The 12,864-nt window shown below is 39.0% G+C and overlaps 1 protein-coding gene across 9 annotated transcripts in view; it reads left to right on the top strand.

Annotated features, from left to right (window-relative positions):
- Positions 1 to 12,141, top strand: part of PCNX1 (pecanex 1) — a 92,145-nt gene extending 80,004 nt beyond the window's left edge. For 7 of the 9 annotated variants that reach the window (XM_074867977.1, XM_074867976.1, XM_074867972.1 and 4 more), the window contains 4 exons: positions 498 to 739; positions 1,818 to 2,254; positions 3,685 to 3,825; positions 7,101 to 12,141. In XM_074867977.1, coding sequence (XP_074724078.1) covers positions 498 to 739; positions 1,818 to 2,254; positions 3,685 to 3,825; positions 7,101 to 7,241 — 961 coding nt within the window. In that variant the 3' untranslated portion in view covers positions 7,242 to 12,141. The remainder of the gene's footprint in view (positions 1 to 497; positions 740 to 1,817; positions 2,255 to 3,684; positions 3,826 to 7,100) is intronic. The other 2 variants (XM_074867974.1, XM_074867979.1) reach the window with 2 other exon arrangements.
- The last annotated feature ends 723 nt before the right edge of the window (positions 12,142 to 12,864 follow it).

Raw genomic sequence — 12,864 nt, 5'->3', positions numbered from 1 at the left:
AGTAGGTTACTGAAGGTAACAAGAAACCAAATACATGAAAAAAAAACCAAACAAAACACCATGCTCTCTTCCTGCTCATCTGAATAGACAACGATTTTACAGTATAAGAATACATGTACAAAGGTGTGTTAAGGAGCATAAATTTTACTAAACTATTACAAAAGAACCAGAATGTTCTACCAACATTTTATATTTAGAATTTTATCACTTTGTTGTGCTTCAGAGGTGGCTTGATTTTTTCAAAAGCTATTTTGTATGAGCATTTGGCTTATTATAAGTAACTGTTACTTAAATAGCTGTCATGAAGAAAATTGTAATCTCTTAGAAAACAGCATTTGTATTTGCAAAGCATGTTCTGAGAAAATAAAGTCAAGTTTTATCTGATTTTTAGGGAATGCTCTAGGTTGTGCTGAGTAAAGCCTGTCATCATAAGGCATTTCTTAGAATCCCGGTGATTTGGAGGCCTGACTTAGTGTGTCAATTGCATGTGTTTTCAGACTAAGGAAAGGCTGTGGAGCTGGCTGCAATAGCGGTGGAAATATTGAAGATTCAGACGCTGGAGGTGGAGCTTCTTGCACAAGTAACAATCCAACTATCAATGAGTCACAGGGCAGCATGTCACAAGGAGGAGGGAATGCAACTACAGGGCAGGGACCTGGAGCAGTACAGCACCCTCCTGTTGCAGCTCATCCCACAACTCTTCCTGCAGCTCATCCACCAACTCATCCCTCCACTCTGGGTAAAGTTAAAATAAAACAAAGCAACCATTTTATACAAGTACAATCCTGTAGCCAGAACTGGCTTTTCAGCTCTTTGGATCAGGCCTAAGTTAAAGCAAACAAAAGTGACTTGGTTATGTAGTGTTAACACCTGCTGGATTCATCTCAAACTACAGTGCTGTTTTATGCAACGCAAGGTTTCCAAACAGAGATTTGAGCAATAGGGGTATAGTTGTGCTGGCAAAATAGATTAAGTAACTTTTCATAACACCTCTTTTCACTTCTGTTGTATTGCCTGCAAATGCTAAACTTACCATATTTTGTGAGTGTCTTTATATTTCTTATTTATACAGTGGAATGGATTCTCTATTTCCATAGTATTTTAGCTGAATCCTATCCAAGAGTCCATAGTGATCTGTAGTTAGGGAGGTGATAAACAATAAAGCTGAGAAAGGTTTCCAAACACTGCCTTTCCTCACAAAGAATACAAAAGTGTACGTAATTGAATGAACTTTTTTTTAATGCAGCATAATTAGGTCTGTCAGCTATGGAGAGGTATCTACAAGTACTTAGTATAGGAAAAGCAGTGACACCAGTGCTCATAAACTGCAATTCCTGCTTTTCACTTTAAGTGTATTAAATATTTTTGAACTTGTTTAAGAACAGCTTTGGCTCTAACAAATTTTCTGACTCAATCTCTGAACATCCAATCAAGCATATTAAGAAAGAATATTTAGCAGTTTGAAACACGGACATATCTACCTGCCTTAATGCCTTAAGTATGGGAAACTTAAGTGTTAATATTAAGAAGCAAATTGTTAATGTGGGAAGAGCAATTGAAGCATTTTTCAAGATACTTGTCTTGCAGGGATTGTGAATTGAACAGAGTATGAAATTCCAAGATGAGATGAATGGAATGTATTCAAATGCTCTGCTATATGAAATGCAATGGAGATCTTCTGCAGTGCAGCTGTTTCAGATGATGTTGATTAGACCCACCAGTTTTGTATCTAGGCGCTAAAACGTTTGTGTGTTGGCAATCTAATGTGTGTGGGAGGCTTTACCAAACTCTCCTGATTCTGTATCTTTTACTTTTAGGCACCAGTCACAGCTCTCACTCTGTGCAGTCAAGCCTTGTCAGACATTCCCCTGCCCGTGCCTCAGTAGCTAGCCATTCATCTTATTGCTACGGCAGTCGTCATTCATCTCTTCGCACATCCACAACAGGCTTTGTGCCTTGTCGGCGCTCTTCCACCAGTCAGATATCCCTTCGTAACCTCCCATCATCCATCCAGTCCCGCCTATCTATGGTGAACCAAATGGAACCTACTGGCCAGACTGGGGTCAGCGCGCAGCATGGACTGCCCTCTTCTAGCAGCTCCAGCCAAAGCATCCCAGCCTGTAAACAGCATGCCCTTGTGGGCTTTCTAGGGACAGAAGGAGGGAGTAATGCAACTGAAACTCAGTCAGGTGGCAATGCAAGCCCTGCAAATCAAATGCAAGCCAAAAAGGATGACGTTATTTACAGAATCCAGGTGAATAGTCCAGAAAAACAAGTTAACCTACGCTTCCACGTGCTTTGTTAGTGTTACCTTGTATGTTGTTCAAATCACTACTTTTGAATGCGCACACACACAGTCTGGAATGTCTCAGCATACAACTATTGTGCAGTTACATTGGGAAAACTAACGTGAGGAAAAGGTTTTCTGGACAACCAGCCTTCCTGCATGCTTAGACATCGTTGTTTACATTACTTACATGTCTTGCTGTAGTGCAGCTTTGAGAGTGTCAGCTGAACTTGGGTTCCACTCATACTTAGTTTGCCTTTATTCATTACAATGTGTAAAGCTAAACAGCTTAATTTGCAGGCCAGAAAGCAACTAGTTTTTTTTCTTTTAAACCAGGTAGATTTTCCATAAAAGTAAGTGTAAAAATACTTTCATATGTATTTACTCATTTTCATATGTATTCTCTGGTTATTGCCCCAAGTCTGGGTTTACTGACCAGCAAACAGTACACCGTTGACTAAGTTAAATCATAGCAGCCTTACTTGTTTTGTGAAAACCCAGAAATTTGTATTCTTGATCTTCCAGCTTTTATTAGTCCCACATACATGTCTGGCAGGATCTTAGTGGGAAACATCAAGAAAGGTATTTAATAGGATAGATCATAACAAACATGATTTCATTGCTGATATCACCTCATTTTAGAGTAATCCTAAGTAAACTTAGTAAACTGCACCATAGTGGGAAAGTTAACAAATAAATTTTGCAGGTGTGTGCTTAGTAGCTTTTGTTTACAGGCAAGGACCATTTTATGAAACCGTGTAATTCCTCTGTGTAAGGAGGATACAGGCGAAGTTGGCATGTGCCCTTGGATAGTGGACATTACGCAGTTGTCTCCTTAAATAGGAAGAAGTTTTCAGGAGTTTTCTCCTGCTGCCCCTGTGGAAAGGCCAGTTTACTCCAAAACACGGGGTGGGTCTCAACTAACCATGCTAGTAGATAAGTAATTCTTCAGCCTAACAGCAAATTCTCCAAGACCATGTTTCTTAGAGATGTTCTGTAAGAAGTGATGAGCCAGTTTTAAGAGCTTATCATCCCTTAACTTTTCCCTGCTACTGGACCATGTGCTGCCAGTGCTGATGTGCCAGCTCCTCAGACCCTGCCATGAGCCAGTGTAACAACTGAAAGAAGGGGTGGGAAAGGAAACCAGAGCTGCTGCTTCAGACAGCGGTGAACTGGTATATTGTCAGCTGTGTCTGAAACCACAGTCTAATTTCCAAATTCTGTGCTGCTCAGGCTTTTTCCTAGCCTGGAGCTTGAGTTTCCAATATTGGAATTGGTCAGAAATCGATTTCTGTGGGTTTAAGCCAGTTCTCTGGAAGTATGCAAAAGGTTGCAGTTTATCTGTTTCTTTTAAATTTTGGCTGAACTAACAGTCAAAACTCAATTCCTACTTATAGTTAATGGATCCCAGTCAAGTACTGGAAGGGATCAACGTGTCAAAAAGGAAAGAGCTGCAGTGGCCAGATGAGGTGATACGGCTAAAAGCTGGAAGAAACAGCTGGAAAGACTGGAGTCCTCAGGAAGGCATGGAAGGCCATGTAAGTTTTACTTAGCTGACAAGCTACTTTTAAAAAAGGCAGTGTCTTGATTCTATGGCAGTCTGCCTAGATGTCAAGGCCAAAGACACATACAGTAGTGAGTTGGATCAGCAGCTGTCCTCCAAGTCACTGTTGCTGGAAGAGCAGGTCTAGAATCCTAATTTGAAGCAGAGGAATGTTTCTGCAACTGTATCCAAAAGATTTGGGATGGTGATTCAGATGTTGTCGACCACCTCTCCTTCCTTGCCTTCTTCCAGCTCTTGTCATGAACTCTCAGGCATTGTGCTCATTCATCCAACCTTCATTTTCCTTTCATTAAACAGAATCCTTGAGCAAATATGGAAGGTCAATTTACCAACGAGTCCGTAATTGAATGGGTAACAGCATTTGTTTTTAAATTATTCTGATAAAAATAGAGCCAAGTAAGATTGTCTTTAGATGTCTCTATTATATAATAGGTACGTGATAGGTGTTTACTTTCATTTAAGAAGGAAATCTGCTTGTAAGTAAAACCTGCGAAAGCCTGTGACTTGAAAGTCCATCCCCCTTTTTCCTAGGGGTGTTATATCTGCATTTTATAAAAATTCACTGCATTAGTTAGAAAACTTACCTCCCAATTTAGGCTCTCCTTAGAAGGAAAAACCACAGCTCTGTCTTGAGACTTCTTGGATATTACCAAGGCATATGTTTTTTTTTTTTTAGACCTTTGTGTCTAAAAGGATGCTCCAGTGAGTATTCTTTCAGTGATAAATAGTGAAAGGGAAGAATCACTGACATTGTGTCTGCATTGGTTCATTGATATAATTGTATTTGCATTTGGAATATGTCAGTTCTGACAGTTCATAAGAATTTGCTTTGACTGCTTACCACAGTTGGAGGCGTTAGTTATAAATTGGATTCAGGGACTGGATTTTGCTGTCTGAAAGTCCACATCACTGTGGATGTATGTGCAAACTTCAGGTAAGAAATGGCAATATGCTGATAACACAGTGTATGCTAAAACTACTTTGATGTTATGTGTATGTGAAGGAAGGGCCCTGGAAATAAATTCCTTCCACAAATAATTTTATCATAGTTGACAGTCCACTCTTAAGATAGTAGGGTTACCTTGTAGGTAACACCTAGGAGTAGAATGCTGTTGTAAACATTCATAGTTATGTTGGGTTTAGACATTATAGTTTTGGCGCTTCCTTATTAACTATTGCAGATCAAGAATGTCGTAAAGATGGTGAATGTAAAGGGTTATATCAGAATGCGTTTTGTTGCCTGGTATCATTGGACACATTTTTCTCAGGAGTTCATGAGTGTGTTATGCAAATTGCAGCATGCTGACGTGTACAGTGATTGATGTTACACAAAGATTAAAATGAGGATTTGAAGGTCAGAGTAAGCTACTGTTCTGAATGCACCAGATTATTCTTGCATTCTGAAAGCACCAGGTTATCTTATGTGTGATTAGGAGGAGAGGATTTAACTTGATGACATAGTTTCTGCTGCCTGTGGTTAAACTAGTATCAGTAAAGCCATTAGCTCTTAGGACAGTCTTCCCTTACTGATCCTGTAGCAGGCAGAAGTGATTCTTACCTCCTGAGATGCTGCTTGTCAAGCAGTTTAGCAGCCAAAGCCTTATGTCAGTGCTCTCAGTATGAAGTTCAGCATTTTTCCTAACTTTGCTTTTTATTTTGCTGAGTGTACAGTACAGTATATATAATACGCAAAGACATTATAGGGTTTCTTCAAAAAAATTAAATTTAGCAATCCTGTTTGTATTGTAGCTACTTCTTCCAGGACTTTGAGATTAAGGTATACTCTGCACTGTCTTTCTGTGATACCTGACACTGGCATGCAGAAGAACCCTTTTCCCCCCAAGAAATTCTTATCACCTCTTAACTATCTAATGACATCATTTTGCATGTTAGCAGTCATTTATGGGCATCAAATAAATGTCAATCATGATAGAAGAGATGTTAAAACTGAGTGTGGGGGCATGGTTGCAGTGAGTTATAATCTATGTGCAACTTCTGCATATACACAGCTTTTAAGGAGCCACGATACTGATGCCTTGGAGTCAGCCCTCATCTACCTCAAAGGCACCAGTTGTAAGTTGGACAACAAGGATGTAGTACTTCCTTGTACATGGTTTATGTGTCTGGGGATAGAATATTCCTGGCCTCACTCAATACAGCAGCATAAAAAGTTTATCTGGACAGGCTTTGATGAAGACAGATTTGAACAGACCGCTTAAATATCATGCTGTGGCATCAAGCAAAGGGGAACTAAGGATGCTGTGCTTCCCTGGCTGAAATGCTCTCCCTGTGGATTATCTGTGGGTGTTTTGTCCTTTTTTCCCCACCTGTATCATTAGAACTCTTGAAAACTGTACTGTCCTGGGTTTTGTAAAAATTAACTTTATTTGCTTTTTACCTTACCTTGTCTTGAATTTAGGGTTCTTGTCCCACAACTGGCAAATTTGAGATAGTTCTGTGGAGCTGGCAATACTTAAAACCATGTTACTGGAGCATCCTTGTGGTTCCTTTGGGGTACCCAGAGGTTAAGGGTGTATTTTTATAGAGGCAGCTGAGCAGACACATACAAGGTCATGCAAGGGCCTGTATGGAAAAGGGACCTTCTGATGGTCAATATCAGGCAGGATCCTTGGAAGCAGCGTCAAAGTACCCTGAATTCTGTAGATCCAAGTGAGTATGGGACAGTAGTTTGTGGCACTGTTTCTGAAACCCTTCCTCTTTCTAGTATTTTTTCATTTAAAATTATCTTTGAACAGATTAATTTAAAAGATCAACCGTGAATTCAGAGTAGGGAACAAAATTAGGGGAAAGAATTTGACTTAGAGGAGATAGTATAGTAGTTTACACCTAACTCCTGATGAACTACAGTTCTGTGCTATTATGTGCTGCGCAGCACTGAGGCAATTTAAGACTATTACAGCTAGACCATCAAAATATCCCAAATCTGTACCTGTACACTTTTTTCAATTGTTATTCACTTTGCATGAACTGTTTAGTTCTGATTTGGGTCAAATTATTTGCTCCTGCTGAAATTCACATCAAAGGCTGGCTATTCACAGGTAAGCTGCAAGACTTCAATGATTAGCTTAGCTGTGGGTATGCTGTCACTGAAAAATGAGCAACTAAGTCAGTGTAGCACTTGTTATTGCTCTTTTTACCCTGTAAGTGTCTTGAATTATCAGCCATAACTTTGATATGGCAGCTTTCCCTATGGAACTTACGTTTTATTTTACTTTTGTTTCCCTCCAGGTGATTCACCGCTGGGTGCCTTGCAGCAGAGATCCAAGTAGTCGGTCCCATATAGATAAAACCATCCTGCTGGTTCAAATCGAAGATAAATACGTTGCTGTTGTTGAAACTGGAGTCCTTGAACTTGGGGCTGAAGTGTAAATCTCTTTGAGACTGAAACTTCCCCTTCTGCAACGGTTCAGAAGAGAGAAGGGTCCAGAAGAAGCAGCTCCCAGGACATGAAACTTTGGTCCAGATGTAGGAAAGGACTTGAAACACAGATTTGTCTAAGTCCCTTTCCCCCAAATAAACAAGTGTAAGAAATTTTTTTTAAGTTGTTAGCTGCTGAAGAAACATTTGCATGAAGGATAGATTTGTTGAGACATATCTTTTTGTTTATAAATTTTGTTTATGCATTGCGTAATGCTTTAAATCAACAAACTTTTCAGTTCTAAGATCAGAGCACCTCATATTTTTCTAATTGTTTTGCCAAAAATTGCCATGTCTTGTCACAGAGTGTGTGGAATTCATCCACCTTATTTTAAAGAAATTGACTACAAACCTTCAGTTTGGTGAAACAGTGTAAGGGTTTCAGGTGTGGCAAGAAGAGACTGAACAGATGTATAGATTCTTATTCCTTATGAGCTAAACATTAATGAGAACTGCACTAATTTTTTTACAGCAATGCACTAAAAACAACCCTGAGATTGCTGAGAACATTTATTTATATATATAAATATAAGTATATAAAATACCATTATTTAAGTTGCCTTTGGGATTAATCCCCTCCCTCTCCATATACATGTTGATGGTAAGGGCTGTGCCATGGGTTTGGTTCTATGTTCTGTATTTCGTACAAGTGCATTTGCTGCATCCTCTTCACAATAAATGGTAAAATAACAAATATGTAGAAAAGCACCTGAGTATCCATGTACTACATCAGACTCTACTGTGGTGGCAGTGGTACCTCAAATCTGTACAACATGTCTAGCTTTAAAGTAGACCCAAGTATACTACCTTTCATCTGTCCTCCCTTCACTAGCCATGGCTACTTTGCTTCTTTACACCCAGAGCTGGCTATGTTGTTTCATTGGCTCGTCTCTGGCAGAGACAGTTTGAGTTTTGTAGGGGGAGGTGCTGGTCCGTGATTACTTCATGGATGCTTGAAGGTTTTTGTGATTCCATCTAATTTAAAAAGAAGAAAGAGCAACAACAAACCCCAGAAAAACCAAAACAGAAAAAACCCTAACAAAAAGTTGAGTTCAGCTTTTAAAGAGCTTTTATAGAAGGCACAGCCCTAAACTTGTATCACTTTTACCACCTTGCCTTTTCTTTCCCTTTAGTCTTCATTCTTTTCTATGACTTGAATTTTATTTTCTGTGATTATATATTCTATGTAAGTATAATTTGAGTATTTATAACTGTGAAGTTGAATTATTCATGTGTTACATATCCTAGGTTTTATTGTATTTTTTTAAAAAGTGTGTATTCAGGGAAACAAGTAACTCAGAACTATCATGGGAGTGTGAGAGGGAAACTGGTTTGTTCTTGACTTGCAGTTCCTATGACTCACTTCTCTTAATCCGTAAGAAAGAAATGTACCTGTTGTGATTGTTTCCTGTTTCTGACCTGTAATTATGTAGGACTCTGTGGGGAAACTGCACACAGTCCTAGCTTTTGGGAGCAGCCATCTTCTTCCCAGTCACCTCCGCTTCTTTATATGTAACGTAACCAGAAGAGACTTCTGATACACCACGAGAGGTTATTGTAATTATTTCTCTGACATCAGAGAAACCTTGTCCATTATGTACCTAATGTAAGTGTAAAATTATATGGGATAAGACAAAACAAAGGAAGAAACAGCTACCTAAGAAATACTGATATTCCAACTCAAGTCACCGTATGCCATCTAGCCGTGTAAGGGTAAGTCTGTGTGCCTGGCAGCTAGTCAGTTCTTGATACTGTTCCCAGTGAATTATACTGGGACCTTGCTTACATCATAGACTATGCAAACTTGTACTCAAAGTACTGTGCATCTTACAGTTGCATATTGCTATTTGGTTTATGCATATGTAGTCCCATTTAATCCTGGTATAAGTGCACAGTTCTGGATCTGCCACCATTGAAATAATTTTGCTGTTCCACGTAGGTTATCACATGTGCACATTATAGTATAGTTGAATTCATCTCCTGCATATCTGAAAATGTAGTACAGTAGATGAACCTTCTTCAGCAGTCTGGTAACGTTGCTGTTGGGAACAAAGAAAATCTGTAAGTTTTGAATTGAAGGTGTTTTCGTTAAGGTTTTATTCTGTGTCCCTCCCATCAGGTAATTACAGGGTTTCCTGTATCACTAGGAATATTGCTTCATCTTAGAAAGAGGAATTTGTTTGAAAATAGGCCCCCATTGATACTAGTTGCACGAGGTTTTTTTCCTGTACTGAAGCCTTGAGGTAAACAAATGACTGAAAAACAGAAGACCTAGTGGGTTTTGATTTTGTTGGTTTTACTTTTTAAACTTGACTGAAGCAACTTTCAGTATGTTAACCCTGGCTCTTGAACAGTCTCTTTCACTCTCTTCAGGGCAAGATAATGATAATGTCCATTGCTGGTAATAGACATGATGGGAATTAATGGCTTGTTAACATAAAAATTCTAGAGAATATGTAACTGCCTGGAATTAGATCAGCAAACAACACATGAGGAAAAAGAAAGGCTTTTTTTAGGGGCAAAGAGAATTGATGGATCTTTTTTTAATCTTAAGGCTTTTGATGTGTTTCCTTCAGGAGATGGATTTTCATGTGTCCAGTTACCAGGTTAATACCTTCTTTCAGATACTCAGCAAACACCTGTTTGAAGCCATTCACATGGTGCTCGTACCTATTCCAGATTTGTTCCAGAAACCACCTAGTTGAAATTTCACTCTTGCATAAGGTTTTGGAAAACTAACTTTTTCAAAAAAGCTTTTCCTGCATTCAGAACTCATATATGACTTTACGTTGGTTTGTGCAGTTTGTCTTGGTTTCCACTGTGCAAGTGACAAAACCGTGTTTGTTTTCTTCTAACTCCCCACAGGATAGATCTGTCTGTGGAAACCTCTGTTCCCGATGGAGATAATTTCATCTTTTGTTATCTTTTCTTTGGCCTTTGTCTTGATGCATAATATTTTTCTCCTGCTGTGAGTATGGAAAAGATGGGTATTTTCAAATTAGTTCTGTCAGTCCAGATTGAGCTCAGCATAGAGCAGGGGTTTGGTTGTGGTTTGGTTTGGTGGTTTTTTTTTTTTAAGATCTTTCTAGGCTTTCATGAAAACCCTTTATAGATGAGTGCTTTAACTCTGTCCACTTGCATTGTGTGATATCCTTTTGTCATAAGAACATTCCAGTTGAGTCCCATTGTTTTAGCTTCCAGGTAGATCCCAATCTATTTTGTTTCTTTCAGATTTCTTGAAAGGTGGTATCTGTGTGTACATATGTCCGAACTTACTGCTCCCTAAAACAAATACTCAGTTACAGAAAACTGCTGAAAATCCTGCTAATCAGATTATGTTCATTAGTAAAAATGGCTGCTACTTAATTTTTTAAACCTCTTCCCATTTTACCTCCCTGTGAAATCTTTTAAAATGTTCTGATTAAAACAAACAAAACCCTAAAATATTATGTGACACCACTGAGATGTCTGTGCCACTTGCACTGCGTGATACTTGTGATGAATTCTGGAGATCTCTCTTGTGATTCAGCATTTATGACATTATTTCAGAGCTGGGGGTAGAGCGAGGGGGAAGATGATGATGATTAATTTTTTAAGGTAATTCCATGTAGGTTGAATGGTCCTACAGGCACTTTGCCTGGGACATGTGGCATGTGTCTGAGTGGTGATCTCAGTTTTCCAGTCCGCTGTGTAGTTCGTCACCAAGCATTCCTTACCCCCATGTTCACAGCCCCCACGGGAACTAAAGAACTCTTAGGAGAAGCCTAGATGACTGGTGAGGTGAAAGTTGACGACTCGTGGCACAGGTCCATGCTCGTGGCTGTTTGGCGAGTGGCCATAAAGCTTGGTCCAGACTAGGATGTGAGGGCCGAGGTGGGAGAAGAGATGCCTTACAATTGGATTCAACTTCAGATTGTTTCTCTGATAATGCACACACCACCATACGATCTAGGACTGTAGATACAAAGACACTGCTTTCATGATCTTTCTCAATTACAGAATTCTTCACAAAATGGAGCAGGATAGATTGCATTTCTTACCGTTAACAATATTATTCAAATATTATTCAACTTATATTGGATTTGGGGTTAAACCACCACAGGTTTTATGTACTTGATTTTATTAAGGAATTTTATACCTATTATATAGGCATCTATTCTTTTCTTGTCTGGCTTGCTGTTTGATAATCTAATGCAGTACATTCAGTGGCGCTGGACTCTTTCAGAAACTATACTGGTAATTACTGGTGCCTTAGTAAAAAAGTGGGTGCATAACTCCTTGGTGGAAAGTAAAGCATGTGTCTTGTTTCACCCCAGCATGATATGCATATTTCCAAAAAGGAGATTAAGATGGCTGCTCCAAAAGATTTCAGGAGTGTACATATATCACTCGGTCACAAACATCTGAATTTGAGCAATTTTTATTACTTCTGGTATGTACAGTTTGAATAGATAATCCCAGTACACCTAGTCCACAACTCTGAAAGATGGCGATCAAATAGCTGGATGTGTTAAGTTGTCACACAGACGCCCCCAAAAGCTTGACGATAAGCTGCTGGCTAGGAAATGGAGGGAGAGGGGAGTAGAGCGTAAATGAGAGAATGGCTTTGTTTTTTAACGGATGATGAAAATATATATTGCCTCTACCAGCAAACGAATACCTTGCCAGGGATAGGGATATATGTATCTGCGTGTCTGTGAGTGTGTATGTGTCTGCGTGTGTTACTGGAAACAGCCTGTAAATATTGTAGCTGTTTAAAATGGAAAAGGCAGAGAGTTTTTTGCAACATGTTGCAGCAAAAGGACAGTGTTGACAGTGGAGAAACACTGAGAAATAAAAAAACCTTTTTTCACTTGTTGTCATTTATTGCGCTCTTACATTCTCTTAAGATATCATTCTCACAAATTGCCTGTAAGAACTGTTTTACGTTTACTCAAATCACCTGTTAATGAAGGATTCTCTTATTTTAAAATCTTTTCTCTTATGTAGCTGTAGTAGTAGAAATAAGAACCTCAGCTATTCCTAATTTACTGCCAGCATCATACCTGTTTTCATGCTTTTACATAAATACGAGTGCCACATGCCCTCTCTTCTACAGTTAAAATGTTGTTCTCTGGTCTTTGTTGAAGCATTTTTTTTCTGTGTTTATCATAGATTTCCCTTCTCTCTGCATCTTTTTCAAAGCCCAGAATGCTATTGTATTGTCTTCACGCTCAGTGATTTTTCCATTCTTCATACTTTGCAGGGAGATATTTTACCCAGTGTGGTTTAATCAGTGGTTTCTAACTTTCTGCCGTCCTTGAGCTGATAGCCCAGTGCAAGTATTGTGTAAAGCCCTGATGAATGCTACGCTTGCATGTACTTGTTGATACACTGATACTAACTTAAAAATATTCAGCTGCTGTCTGTACACTCTCAGATTTCTTCATGCTAGTACAGAGAGTTACAACATCTTGTCCTGAGTTAGAAGTGAACTTTTCAGATGTAAAAATGATGGTGATTTATTCATTGGACAGCTCTGGGTGTTTCAGACTGAAGATTGGATATTTCCTTTTTTTAAAATCAAACCAAAACA

The sequence above is a fragment of the Strix uralensis genome, chromosome 4, assembly GCF_047716275.1.
Source record: "Strix uralensis isolate ZFMK-TIS-50842 chromosome 4, bStrUra1, whole genome shotgun sequence".
NCBI lineage: Eukaryota > Metazoa > Chordata > Aves > Strigiformes > Strigidae > Strix > Strix uralensis.
Note: the sequence above shows the minus strand (reverse complement) of the source record. Positions and strands in the feature narration are given on the sequence as shown.